Here is a 12,672-nt window from a genome sequence, read left to right as displayed (position 1 = left end):
AGCCAGGGGTTGGGGGTCTGGACACAGGGACAGGGCTGCCTGCCTGCTTCTGAGAGATCACAGCCTGTGGACACACCCCTCCGCACCCCCAGCTGCCCTCTTGTGTGCACACGGGGTTGCCGGGCGTGGGGTCCACCCAGTGGAAGCTCACACCAGTAAGCGGGCCTTTCTAACGTGACTGTGTGTCCCACCTAGCGCTTATTTAAGAATGATAGAATGGTAGCAGGCTGAAACATTTTGGCAGTAGCCCTGGAAAACGAGATTTTTGTCTGAAAAGGTGATTGAAGACATGTCGGCACACCTCTAGCTTACTGCGTGCTCACTCATGCACACACACGCACTCACAAAGACATGTGTCTCCACTGCCCCCGCCACGCCCAGCCGCCTTGTTGGAGAAGGCAGGCCCCACGGGGATGGGTTTCAGGTGTGAGTGTTGGGGTGCCCCTCCCTCTTCCTTCCCCTCCCCGCCCCCTCAGTCCTTCGGCCGGATCAAGAAGTGGCTGGAGCACGCCCATTCCTCACCCAGCCTCACTGTCTTGGCGGGGGGCGCCTGCGATGACTCCGTGGGCTACTTCGTGGAGCCCTGCATCGTCGAGAGCAAGGACCCTCGGGAGCCCATCATGAAGGAGGTGACTGGGCGGGCACCGGGAGGGGCAGCTTGGAGCCAAGAACCATCTCAGGGTGGCACTGTCCTCAGGGGACAGATGACAGGAGTGAGACCCTAAAAGGGACTTCCTGCCCCAGACAGCACAGGCCAGGCCATGAGCTCAGGCTTACAGGCCCATGCGGACCTTTGTCCTTGACACTGTGGACCCCAGCTGGCGACCCCACAGCCATGGTGACGGCAGTGGCCAGTGGTGTCCGCTGCTGGGCATTTGCCCGAGGGGAGGCGTGTCCTGGCATTCTCATCCTACAGATGAGAAGCGAAGGCACAGAGGGCCGGCCACTTGGCTCAGGGGGCTGTGGGGTGGGTGCAGCTGGCGGCGAGGTCTTCCCCAACCCCGGGGGGGGGGCGTGGGACCCCCACAGAGGGATCCCCACACCTGCAGTTTCTGAGGGCTGGGCCCTCTGCTGTCTGGGTGTCGGCTCGGCTGCAGGGAGCTTGGGGCAGGGTGGGGACACATGGAATCCGGGAGGAAGTCAGGGATGGCCCTTCTTGCAGGGGCTGGGGACTAGGGGCCGGGGAGACAGCGGTGGACCCGGGCCTGGGTCCAGCACAGGGCTTGACCATGCAGCTTCCCTCCCAGGAGATCTTCGGGCCTGTGCTGACCGTGTATGTGTATCCCGACGACAAGTACAGGGAGACGCTGCAGCTGGTCGACAGCACCACCAGCTACGGCCTCACGGGGGCAGTGTTCGCCCAGGATAAGTGAGTGGCCGCCTGCCGGAGTCGGAAGCTCCTGTCCCTGGGGCCCTGCTTAGCTCCGGGTGTAGCTCTAGGCCTTGTGAGGACGCAGCCTCCCTGCTTGCGTGCCCTGCCCCTCACCTCAGCCCCCACAGGCAGGCAGGCTGCCCACAAATTACCCAGAATCAGCCGGCTGTTAGTTGAAAAGACATATTCAGGGCCTCCATTCCCGATTCCTGAATCTCTAGGGGCTGCTGGTGTAGTCTAGCCCCCAAGCTCTCTTGGGGTCCCGTTGAGCAGGATGGTGACCCCGTGTACAGAGGGTGCCCAGAGCCTCCATATCACTGCTGGCCAGCAGAGGCAGGATTCGAATCTGGGCCTCATGATGCTGGGTCTGGGGCTGTGCATTTTCTCTCCCCCCATACACTTGAGGGTGTCGCTGAACTGAGGGGAAAGGCTGTGGGTGGAGGGGCTCCCCACAGCTCGGGAGGACAGTTGCACCACGTAGCACTCACCCCCTTGACAGAGGAAGGAGTGAAGTCCCAGGACCCACAGCACGTGTCTGGCCAGGGTCACTTGTTCTGGGTTGAGTCTAGCGTGGGCTGTGGCGGGGGGCTTGGGGCTGGGTGGTGAGGGGCTGGCTGCCCTCTTACCCTGCCCTGTCCCTGTAGGGACGTTGTCCAGGAGGCCACAGAGATGCTGCGGCATACTGCTGGCAACTTCTACATCAATGACAAGTCCACCGGCTCTGTGGTCGGCCAGCAGCCCTTTGGGGGCGCCCGGGCCTCTGGTAAGTGGTCGTCCTGCCCGAGGGGAGCCAGGTTCCAGGAGGAGCCCCCGTTCCTTCACCAAGGGTGTCATCAGGCACGGGAGCAGTGCAGCTGCCTGTGCTTCCTGTGTGCTGGGCCAGGCCCCAGGCCCTTTCGTGACTTGCTTTGTCCTCCGACACTGGGCGAGGGACCATGGTTACCCTTCCTCCCAGAGACGGGCAGTGGCCTGCTCAGGGTCCCATGCTTGCGGGGTGAGCCTGCTGGGATTTGGCTCCAGCACCCAAGCTTTTTACCCTCAATCCCCCAACCTCAGGGCACATCTCTTTCCGTTCGCACATGGGACATGGAAGCTCAGAGCTGGCAGGGACTGCCCAAGGCTCCCAGCTGCCTAATGGCAGAGCCAGAGCTGGATCCAGGTGTCCAACTCTTGGTCCAGGCTTTCCCTGGCTCCAGAGCCCCTGGCTGGTGGGCAGGTGGAGTCTGGAAGTGCTGATCACAGGCCTGCCCGGTAGGGCCTGCTATAAAGGTTTACTTCTAGCTCTGCGGTCCCCGCTCACCTTCCCTGCCTGGGCCACGTCTCCTGGGTGTCCCACTAGTGTTTCCCTAGTGCCCAAGCCGGGTGCATGCCTGCTGCCTGGCCTGCTGTTGAGCCTCACCGCGACTCAGAGCTGCCTCTTCAACAGGCACCAACGACAAGCCCGGGGGCCCGCACTACGTCCTGCGCTGGACCTCCCCTCAGGTCATCAAGGAGACCCACCAGCCTCTGGGTGACTGGCGCTACTCCTACATGCAGTGAGCCCGCTCAGCGCCGCCTGCCTACACCTGCCTGTCCGTCCAGACGACTGACTGCAGACTGCGCTGGTCCCCCGAGGCCCTCCTCCTGCACCAAGCACAACCTCTGTCGCCCTGCTGGCCTGCGCGCTGGCCCTCCCGGCCCATGACTCAGGGTCAGGGTGAGGAACAGGGCTGCCCCTCTGACCGTGCCGGCCATTCTAGAACTTCTGTCCAGTGCCTGACTGGTTCTCTGTCTGCCTGCCTCTGCCCCCAGTCCTTCCTCGCTGCTGTGTCCCAGGGGCTAGGGAATGGAGATGAAGCTGTTACTGAGACCCCTTGGGGGAGTGAGGCAGCTCTAGAACCCTCATCAAACCCTGACCTCTGTCTTGCTTCCTCCCCGAGGCCAACAGGGCTCGGGTGTGGTGGCCTGCAGGGGTGGTGAACCTTGCTCCAAGGCTGCCCGCCTTCCTCACCCATTGGGAGCTTGCCTACCCATCTAACCAAGTGCCTTTCACCAGTTGCCCCTGCCCCCTCAGACCTGCCTGGTCTTGGCCCACTCCACGTGGGGAGGGGTGGTCTTTTCTGTCTGGACTGGGATCTAGAGAGGGGGCTTATATCCTGTGTTGCCTCTCCATTAGCTCCTCTGGCCCCGCCTCAAGGGACGGCTGTGCTCGGGGCCTGTGCCGCCGGCATTTCTGCGGGGCTCTGTGCCCCCTGGGCTAGGAGAAAACAGCACCACTCTCCCTTCTCCCAGTACCCAGTGCCGGACCTAGCCCAGGGTTCCGAAGCACTGACCCTTCTTGGCATGTAAATGACTTGTGGCCTGGCCTTCCATGGCCCCTGCAGACTGTCCCTCTGGGTGGATTCCAGACAACGAGGATCACAGGGGGGTGGCTGGAGGGTGGAATTCAGGGCACCCTGAAGGTGTCAGGAGGGAACATAGTATTAACACTGAGCAGTTCACCCAAAGGTGGGTAGCTGTCACCCACCCGCTGAAGCCCTGCTCCTGGAAGCATCGCGCCCTCGGAAACCTGGGGTGTCGAGTTGGAGGCAACTGAAGTAGTGTGGGGTCCTGCGGGGTCCTTCCCAGTGCCACTACCGTCACTGCACCCGTGGCCAGGGGGTGCTGGTGCTGCAAGCAGGGGAGGGGGTGTGCTTGACGTGTACCTCGTTCTACACTGTGAGGTGGCCACGGGACTGGGTCTGGTGCCACCCAATAAAATGCCTGTTACTTTATCACTTTGTGCTCGGGGGGGGGGGGGGCTGGGAGGATGGCGACTCCTCTCATTCTGATGGTGAGGGTGGGGCATTCGTAGTCTGCTTTCAAAGCTGAAGAGACAGAAGCGCAGAGAGGCTAGGTCCCTGTCTGAAGATCTATAGCCGCGCCAGCTCGAGGCAGCGTGCCAGCCCATCTGGCATGGCCCACCACCTCCATCAGGGAGCCCCGCTGGGCACCCCCCCGAACACCAAAGCAGCACCATCGATGAGTGACTGTACAGTGCTGCGGACAGCAGTCCTGGGCCCCGGGTGCACCATCTGGTCACCCTCGCTGCAGGCACCACACTGTGCACAGCATGCTGTTATTATCAATGTTTCAGTTTATTTACTTGCCACCTGCACCATTCCAGGTCGTTTTGTATGTGCTGGGCATTCTTTCGTCCCCCTCTTCTCCAGCAGCATGTGAGAATGAGCAATAGTGTGCGGGCAGCCTCAGGGGTGGCGACAAGTGTAACCCGTGCCTTACTCGTGTGAAAACAGCACTCTGGATGCTTCCTCCTCCCGGCGGCCTTAGGAAGTGAGAGCTGTCGGCTGTGCCCCCATTTTGCAGATAAGGAAACCGAGGTATGGAGCGTCGGAGGAAGGAACTTACCAGTCTCCTCCACAGTGGCGCTGCCGGGCTGTGGACCCAGCTCCGTCTGAGTCTAAAACTAGCTCTCTTTCCATGTGCCCTCACCTGGCATACCAGGACTGCACACGCTGTATCGCACCTGGATCTTGGAGAGACTTGTTCACTGCCAAGTGGAGGATTGGAGGGAACAATTGGAGCCCGTTAGCTTGAATCTAGTGTCCAGGTTCAGGTGCACGTGGGCTAGCTTCCTGTTTTCGAGATTAGCAATCAGTGGCAGCTACACACACACACACACACATGCATGCGTGCACATTTGCACATATGTAACTTACAATTTTTTGTTCAAAAATTGAGTCAAAAGAGAATGGATTTGTTTCATGAGTTTTAAAAAGCCTGTATGTGTGTGTAGGAGTGGTCACACGTTGGAGTGAAATCTACATGATCGACAGTTCAAAGCCACCAGCAGCATCTTGGGAGAAAGACTGGGCTTTCTACTCCCATACACAGTTGCAGTCTAGGAAACTCACAGGGGGCCGCTATGAATCAAGTGACTTTGGATACACACACACACAGAAATATTTCAAGAAACCGACTCATGATTATGGGCGCGGCTGGACACTTGCAGGCGTGAGTCCCTAAAATCTGGAACACAGACCATGGGAAAGGGTGGAGAGAGCAAGTTCTGCCTGAATATTCACCCTCTGGAGGCGACGTACCACCAAGGAAAGGCTCTTTCCACTGACGGATGGGCTTGCGGTGGATGACACGAGGGAAGGGGCACAGGGTAACAATAGTGGCTACTCACCGCAGGGTCAGCTGTTTGAACACGCCAGCCACTTGGAGGGAGATGGATGAGGCTGCCTGCCTCCACAAAGCTTTGCAGTCCTGGAAACCAAAAGGGGCCGTTCCGCTCTGTCCTACGGGGTTGCTGAGAGTCAGAGACGGCCCAATGGAGGCGAGTTTACTTGGCATTAGTTCCATAATGAAACGAGCTTCTCTAGTGTGTGGTCAAGCGCTCAGGAACCATAGCCTAGCCAAGCCGACCATCAGGCGGCCCAGGGACCGTGGAGAGAACAGTGTGTGTGCTGGCCAGTCTCCACCCACAGACAGCGATTCCTAAAACACCCGGCCTGCCTCTCGCTTCTTGAGGGGCCTGTGGCCAGGGCTAGTGGTGTGGAGGGCCTCAGACTGCTGTGGGGCTGAAGCCTCTGCTCCTTGGCAGGGCCCCCACCCTGGCTCCCCCCGGGGCTGCTCCTTATTTGTGCCGGAGGAGGCTGTTAGGGCAAAGATGGCCCGTGTGTGGCTGTGCCAGGAGCAGAAGGTCCAGGCTGGGAAGGGTCACAGCTGCGCTTTACAGGTGAGGGGTGGGCAGGCCGGTCATGTCTCTGAAAGAATGGATGACTTGCTCAATGTCATAGAGACAGTGGGACAATGCCTCTTTGGGTATGTCATCTCCGTGGCCCTAGTAAGCCCCCTCAGTGACCTTAAAAAACAAGACAAGCTCACAGCCATTGAGCGGAGTCTGACTCGGTGACCTAGGACAAGGTAGCACTGTCCCGGTGAGTTTCCGAGACTGGCACTCTATGGGAATAGAAAGCCCTGTCTTGCTCCCTCGGAGGGCTGGGGTGTTTCGAACTGTTGACCTTGCACTTACCTGTAACCACTGTGTCGCTAGAGCTCTTTGTCAGAGACCTTGCCAGGTAACAGCTTCCTGCCTTTTATGAAGGGCTGACAGGGAGGTACAAGGGCAAGTCCACGGTCCCACAGCTACCGAGTATGAGTATGTGGACCAGGCTTATGGGTGTCCAGAGCCCACCAGCTCCATCAGGTCTTCCGCTCACCAGGCTGCGCCCTCTACACTTGACCCCATCTGCTCCCAGCCCTGGCAAGGACCTTGGCTTCCACTGGATGCGGGGCAGGAGCTGGTCCCACCATGCTTATTCCATCCCCTCTGCTCTCCCCAGGCTCTGATGGCTCCCAAGGGCCCTGTGCCTGCCTGGGTGCCTGAGGCTCCTGCCAGGTCAGCCACCGTAAGCCCCCCTCACCCCCCACCTCCGTGCCTGCGGTGGCTCAGGAACCTCATTTCCCTGTGGCGGCTGAGGTCCAACCACAGGCCTGGACTTGGAGCGTGAAGCATTTGACTGAGGCCGGACGCCCCCCCTCCCACCACGCCCCCGGCCATGCACTGCTGGCTGGGTGTGTACCCTACGGAAATGAGGGGCCACCTGTGTCACCTTCTGGCCCCAGGCTGACCCAGAGCTCTGGGAGACGAGGGAGGGAGGGGGAAGCAGGGTACAGACCTCCCTCTCCACGTATCCCTCATCCACCTCTTCTTCAGCATCTTCCTGAAGGTTCTCTGGCAGGAGGCCAGCGAAGGAAGGACAGCCACCCTGATGAGTGGACTCGGGCGGGTGCCCATGTTGCACACAGCCTCGCTTCCTCCTGGCTGTTCCCGCTGTACAGACGAGGAGCCTGAGACTCTGGTGGAAACGGCACGCCTTCGACAGCCAGACCTTTGCTCCTCACCCTCCCCTCAATGGAGTGCAACCCCTGCAGAAGGACAGGCCTGGACTCCAATTCCAGCCTCCACCCCCCTCACCTGTGCCCCGACTTCCTTGCCTCCCATTTCTCAGGGATCCGAGGACAGAATGAAATGTTTTTAAGTACCTGACCTTATTTTGTTGTTGTTGAGACTATACACGCGCATACACCGAACCAACCCTTTCTCTGGACGGTTCCATGACCCTGAGTACATTTAAGGTGTGCTACACGCTCACCTTCCTTTCTCAGACTCAGGGTGCCTGTCTGATCTCTCATGTTGTAGTCACTGCAGCTTCAAGGCCAGCAGTTCAAAACCACCAGCGGCCCTGTGGGAGAAAGAGCAAGCTTTCTACTCCTGTAAAGAGTTACGGTCTCAGGAGAAAGGGGGAACCGATCACAATGACAAGCGTAGAACATGCCTCCCCCACCCCCACCCCCAAGGGGACACACAACGGAAACGTGGGTGAAGGGAGACAGCAGACAGTATAAGATATGAAGATAAAAGTAACAAATTATCAAAGGTTCACGAGGGTGAGAGGGGACAAAAGAGGAGCTGATGCCAAGGGCGCAAGTAGAAGGTGTTTTGGAGATGACAGTGCGCTTGCTACAGTTGATGCATGCATTGTTATCAGAGCCGTAAGAGCCTCCAATAAAATGATTCAGGGCAAAAAGCTACAGTCCCAGAAACCCACAGGGGCAGTTCTACCCCGCCCTAGAGGGCTCCTGTGAGTCGGCATCACTCGATGGCAGGGAGTTTTTGTTGTTTCTCTTTAGTCTTCCAGCTTCTCCGATTATCTGCTCAGCATACAGCGAGAGCTGTCTCATTGGTCCCGAGGAGACGGTTCTTACAAGAGCATGTGCTCAAGGCAGGCATTCTCTACTGCTTTAAGCGATAGCTGTGTTTAATAAACAGTTCTGAGGGGGACATAATCCAAATATACGACCCAATAGTTCAATCCTATCAAGAACCATACAAGCATTACCATAAACCAGTGGTTCTCAACCTTCCTAATGTCGTGGCCCTTTACTACAGTTCCTGTTGTGGTGACCCCCCAACCATAAAATTTTTGTTGCTACTTCATCACTGTCATTTTGCTACTGCCATGAATTGGGTGATCCCCTGTGAAAGGATCGTTCGACCCCCAAAGGGGTCACGACCCACAGGTTGAGAACCGCTGCCATAATCAATCGTATGTAGAAAATAGCTTGGTTTTAAGAAGACGTTGGGATAGATACTTATGGTTGAAGGTTATTTCAGGGCAATCATTTCAGGGATTCGTCCAGTCTCCACGACTCCAAAACTTCCAGATTCTGTGAAAATTCGAAGTTTTGTTCTGCATCCCCCCTCTTTTGATCAGGATTCTCCTATAGAATCGTCAATGGCCATGTTCAGGAGAGGTAGCCGGGCACCCCCCTGGCAGTTCCTGAAGGCAATGAAGGACACACCCCTGAGGGCTTTTTTGTTTCATGAGGTGGGTTACATTCCTCCCTCCCCTAGCTTACTGAGGTTCAGAGAGGGGTAGGGCCAGGCCTGAGGCCACACAGCAAATCCTGATTCTTTCTGTCCACACCCCTCACCCCCACCCCACTCTTTGACTGCTGCTTTTTGGAAGCAAGCGTCCCACGATGTAATGCGGCCTAGAGGTTCAGAAGCACACGTGGGACTCAGCCTGTGTGGTTTGAGTTCCAACTCTCCCCGCTCCATGCCTCAGTTTCCTCATCTGTGAGACGGGGATGGTAGTAGTACCAGCTTTGGTGAACATTAAATATCTGACGGGTGAAGAGGTCTCACCGGGCCTTCTTAGAGATGGCGGCCACTACTCTGGGTCAGAGGGAGAACTGCGGTCTTCCACGTGGGAGGCCCGGGTTGATTCCCGGCCAGCGTGCCTCCTGGTTGACCACCCTCCCCCTCTCAGGGGGGTCTGCCTGCTGCAGAGGTGTCGGGGTGGGGGGACTTGTGGGAAGACAAAGCAGGAAGAAAGGCCTGGCCCTCTACTTCTGGAAACCAGTCAATGGAACCCATGTGTACCACACAGTCTGACCAAGGGGCTGGGGCAGGGCTGCGGTGTCCAGGGTCATTGTGAGATGGAGCTACCACCACCACCATCCAGACATGCCCCACCCCCTCCCACATACCAAGTCTAGCTTGGTCCGGCTTTACAGCGTGGGGTATTTCTGCCACACTCCTGTGTCTGACGGATGTGACAGAGGATTCTCATCCCAGCGCAGAAAGCGGCAGCTTGGCTCAGGGAGCTACACACACTCTCGGCTCCCAAATGAGGTTCTCCGGGACCACCCCAGCTCCACTGTGTTCTGAAAAAGGGTCGCCCTTGCCCAGCCCACTCCCCACAAGAACTCCAAAGTCTCCCTACGGCCCCAGGTGCTTCCCTGGCCCGGCTTGGTCAGTGGTAGGACCTTCAGCATGTAAATGCTGATGCAAATCCCCGGGTGTCAGAGCCGCCAGATCTCTGGCGAGGCCGGGCACCTTCTTGCACCCCCACATTGCAGCCATGATGCCCCAGGCCCAGGCAGTCTGCTCCCTGTTCCTTCTGCTGCAGACCCTGGCTGAGCCCACTCCAAACCCCGACTTCCACCTGGCTGGGGACTACCTGCTGGGTGGCCTCTTCTCTCTCCACGCCAACATGAAGGGCATCGTCCACCTCAACTACCTGCAGGTGCCCAAGTGCAAGGAGTGAGTGTCCAATGTGAGGCTGGCCATGGTGGCGGGTGGGGGGGGAGGGTAGCCCTCTGGAGGCCAGGCTAGGGCCAAGGGCTCAGCAAACCCTTCCTGGGACCCAGTGAGGGGTCCTCAGGGTCATTAGAATCTATGTTGATCATGACTCGGAGTCATGCTCCCTCTTGAGCCAACGGAGGCTCCCAGCTAGTCTGCCATGGTCCAGCCTAGAAACCACGCCTGAGGGCTTTTTTCTGTAGCTGATTCCTTTTTTTCCATTCTGCGCTGGTTCTGTTCGGAGGGGAAGGCCTGCATCTTTTTTGAAGGCTGTGGTGGTCAACAGGGGCCCTGGTGGTGTAGTGGTGATGGATCGGGCTCACTGCGAGGTCGGTAGTTCGAAACCTCCAGTCGCTGTATGGGAGAAAGATAAGACATCTACTCCCATAGAGAATCAGTCTCAGAAACGAACAAGGGCAGTACGACCCTGTCTTATAGGGGTGCCACGAGTCAGAATTGACCTGTTGGCAGGGGGGTGGTTTGGTTTGGGGGGGTGTCAGTGGGTGGGGGCGACTCTAGAATTGAGGCGGCTTTTCTCTGGCCTTCATGAGAGTTCAGGGTGGCAGCAGCAGGAGGCTGGGGGTGGGGCCATCTTCCTGTGAGCATGGAGGCCAGGCTTGAGCATGTAAAACTGTGACCTCATCTAGAAGGAACAAGGACCCCTGGTGCCGCTGTAGGCTAGACACTGGGCTGTGAACTGCAAGGTGGATTGTTCAAATCCACCAACTGCTTCGTACACAAGAGAGGAGGCTGTCTGCTCCTGTAAAGGGTCAGACTCAGAAACCCTGCAGGGCAGTTCGACTCTGTCCTGAAGGTCACTGTGAGCTACCATCTGCCTGCTGGCAGCATGTTTGGTTTTAGGCTATAGAAGAGGCAAAGGCATTCAGGGAGACGGGGAGAAAAGAACTCACTGCCATTGAGTTGATTCCGGCTCATAGTGGCCCTGTAGGACCGAGTGGAACCGATACGTGGGGTTCTAAAGGCTGTAAACCCTGGCAGAAGCTGACTGCTATACATCCGTGGAGCGGCTGGTGGGTTCAAACCGCTGACCTTTCAGTCAGCAGCCGGGTGCTTAACCGTGCGCTACCAGGGCTCCAGAGAGAAAAGAAAGGACCCCAAGGGCGACTAGGCGTCGGCTGTAAGAAGTGCTTCATTTATAGACACCGGTGGGTGGAAGACTGCTGCCATCTGAGGAGGGGAGGGGTGCTGGTGCTGGTATGCGACGGGACGTTGGCAGGACTGATCTGAGGGGACAAGGACAGTGGTGATGGGAGGGATGGTGGCTGTCTAGTGCTGTTGTAAGAGAAGCTCCACAGGACAGCGGCCTCATCAGGCATTTGTCTCTCATGGTTTAGGAGACCAGAGACCCTGACTCAGGGTGGCAGCCCTTGGGGAATTTTCTCTTGTTGTCAGCTCCAGGGGAAGGTCTTTGTCTCCTTTCGGGATCTGTGGACCTGGCTGGTGTTCCTTGGAGATTTTCATGTGTTTGGACATCAATCTTCCCCTGAGTCTAGGAGGTTCTCAGCACAAGGACCCCAGGTCCAAAGGATGCTCTCTGCTCTTGGCTCTTCGTTCTTGTGGGTAGTCAGCTCCCTCTAATCTCTGCTTGCTTATTTAGTTGCGTATAGCTCAAAAGGTGGTGTGGTAGGTTATGCACTGAGCTGCATACCCCCCATCCTGGTGGTTCACAGCCACCCGCACTCTGTGGGGAAAAGATGGGGCGTTCGGCTCCTGGAAAGATGCTCAGCCTCAGAATCCCACAGGGGCAGTTCTCTGTCCTGTGGGGTCACTGAGCCAGACTTGATTCGATGGCAGAGGCAGTGAGTTTGGTTTTTACAACCTAATCTTGTAGATTGTCTATTGTTTCATTAAAATAACTGCCTCCAATCCTACCTTGTATTAACATCACAGAGTTTAGGCTTTACAACACATCGGGCAATGACATCACATTATATAACACTAAGGAGCCAAGGTCCAACCAGGTTGATGTCTATTTTGTGGAGGAGGGGATCAATTTGATCATTGATGATGCTCATAATAAAAGACGATAGAAAATCCGAAGAGCATGATGGGGATGCAGGTGTTGGTGGTGTCGGAGTGACAGTGTGATGACAGTGATGGTGTAATGGTGGTGGTAATGATGATCGTGCTGGTTGTGTTGGTGATGATGGAGCTGGTTGTGATAGTGGTGATAGTGGTGATGGTGGTAGTAATGGCGCTTGTGCTGGTTGTGATGGTGGTGATGGTAGCAATGGTGATTGCAGTGGTTATGATGGTGGTGGTCATGGTAGTAATGGTGGTGGTGGTGGTGGTAGTAATGATCGTGTTGGTGGTGATAATGATGGTAGTGGTGATAGTGACGGTGGTGGTAATAGTGCTGGTGTTGGTGATGGTGGTGATGGTCATGATGGTGATGGTGGTGGTTGTGATGGTGATGATGGTTGTGGTGATGGTCGTAACAGTGATGGTGGTGGTTTTGGTGATGATGATGGTGGTGATGGTCGTAATGGTGATGGGGGTGGTTGTGATGGTGATGGTGATGGTTGTAATGGTGGTGATGGTAGTAGTAATGGTGATGGTGGTGGTTGTGATGGGGGTTGTGGTGGTGACGATGATGGCGGTGATAGTTGTAATGGTGGTGATGGTAGTAACGGTGATGGTG

At 57.0% G+C, this 12,672-nt stretch overlaps 2 protein-coding genes across 2 annotated transcripts in view; both read left to right on the top strand.

Annotated features, from left to right (window-relative positions):
- Positions 1-4,115, top strand: part of ALDH4A1 (aldehyde dehydrogenase 4 family member A1) — a 29,155-nt gene extending 25,040 nt beyond the window's left edge. The window contains exons 12-15 of the mRNA XM_075551260.1: positions 477-629; positions 1,248-1,369; positions 2,017-2,135; positions 2,799-4,115. Coding sequence (XP_075407375.1) covers positions 477-629; positions 1,248-1,369; positions 2,017-2,135; positions 2,799-2,911 — 507 coding nt within the window. The 3' untranslated portion in view covers positions 2,912-4,115. The remainder of the gene's footprint in view (positions 1-476; positions 630-1,247; positions 1,370-2,016; positions 2,136-2,798) is intronic.
- A 5,674-nt stretch (positions 4,116-9,789) lies between these two features.
- The window catches only part of TAS1R2 (taste 1 receptor member 2), a 29,123-nt gene continuing 26,240 nt past the window's right edge, over positions 9,790-12,672 (top strand). Inside the window, exon 1 of the mRNA XM_075538393.1 lies at positions 9,790-9,971. Coding sequence (XP_075394508.1) covers positions 9,790-9,971 — 182 coding nt within the window. The remainder of the gene's footprint in view (positions 9,972-12,672) is intronic.

The sequence above is a fragment of the Tenrec ecaudatus genome, chromosome 1 (genome assembly GCF_050624435.1).
Source record: "Tenrec ecaudatus isolate mTenEca1 chromosome 1, mTenEca1.hap1, whole genome shotgun sequence".
NCBI classification, from domain to species: Eukaryota; Metazoa; Chordata; class Mammalia; order Afrosoricida; family Tenrecidae; genus Tenrec; species Tenrec ecaudatus.
Note: the sequence above shows the minus strand (reverse complement) of the source record. Positions and strands in the feature narration are given on the sequence as shown.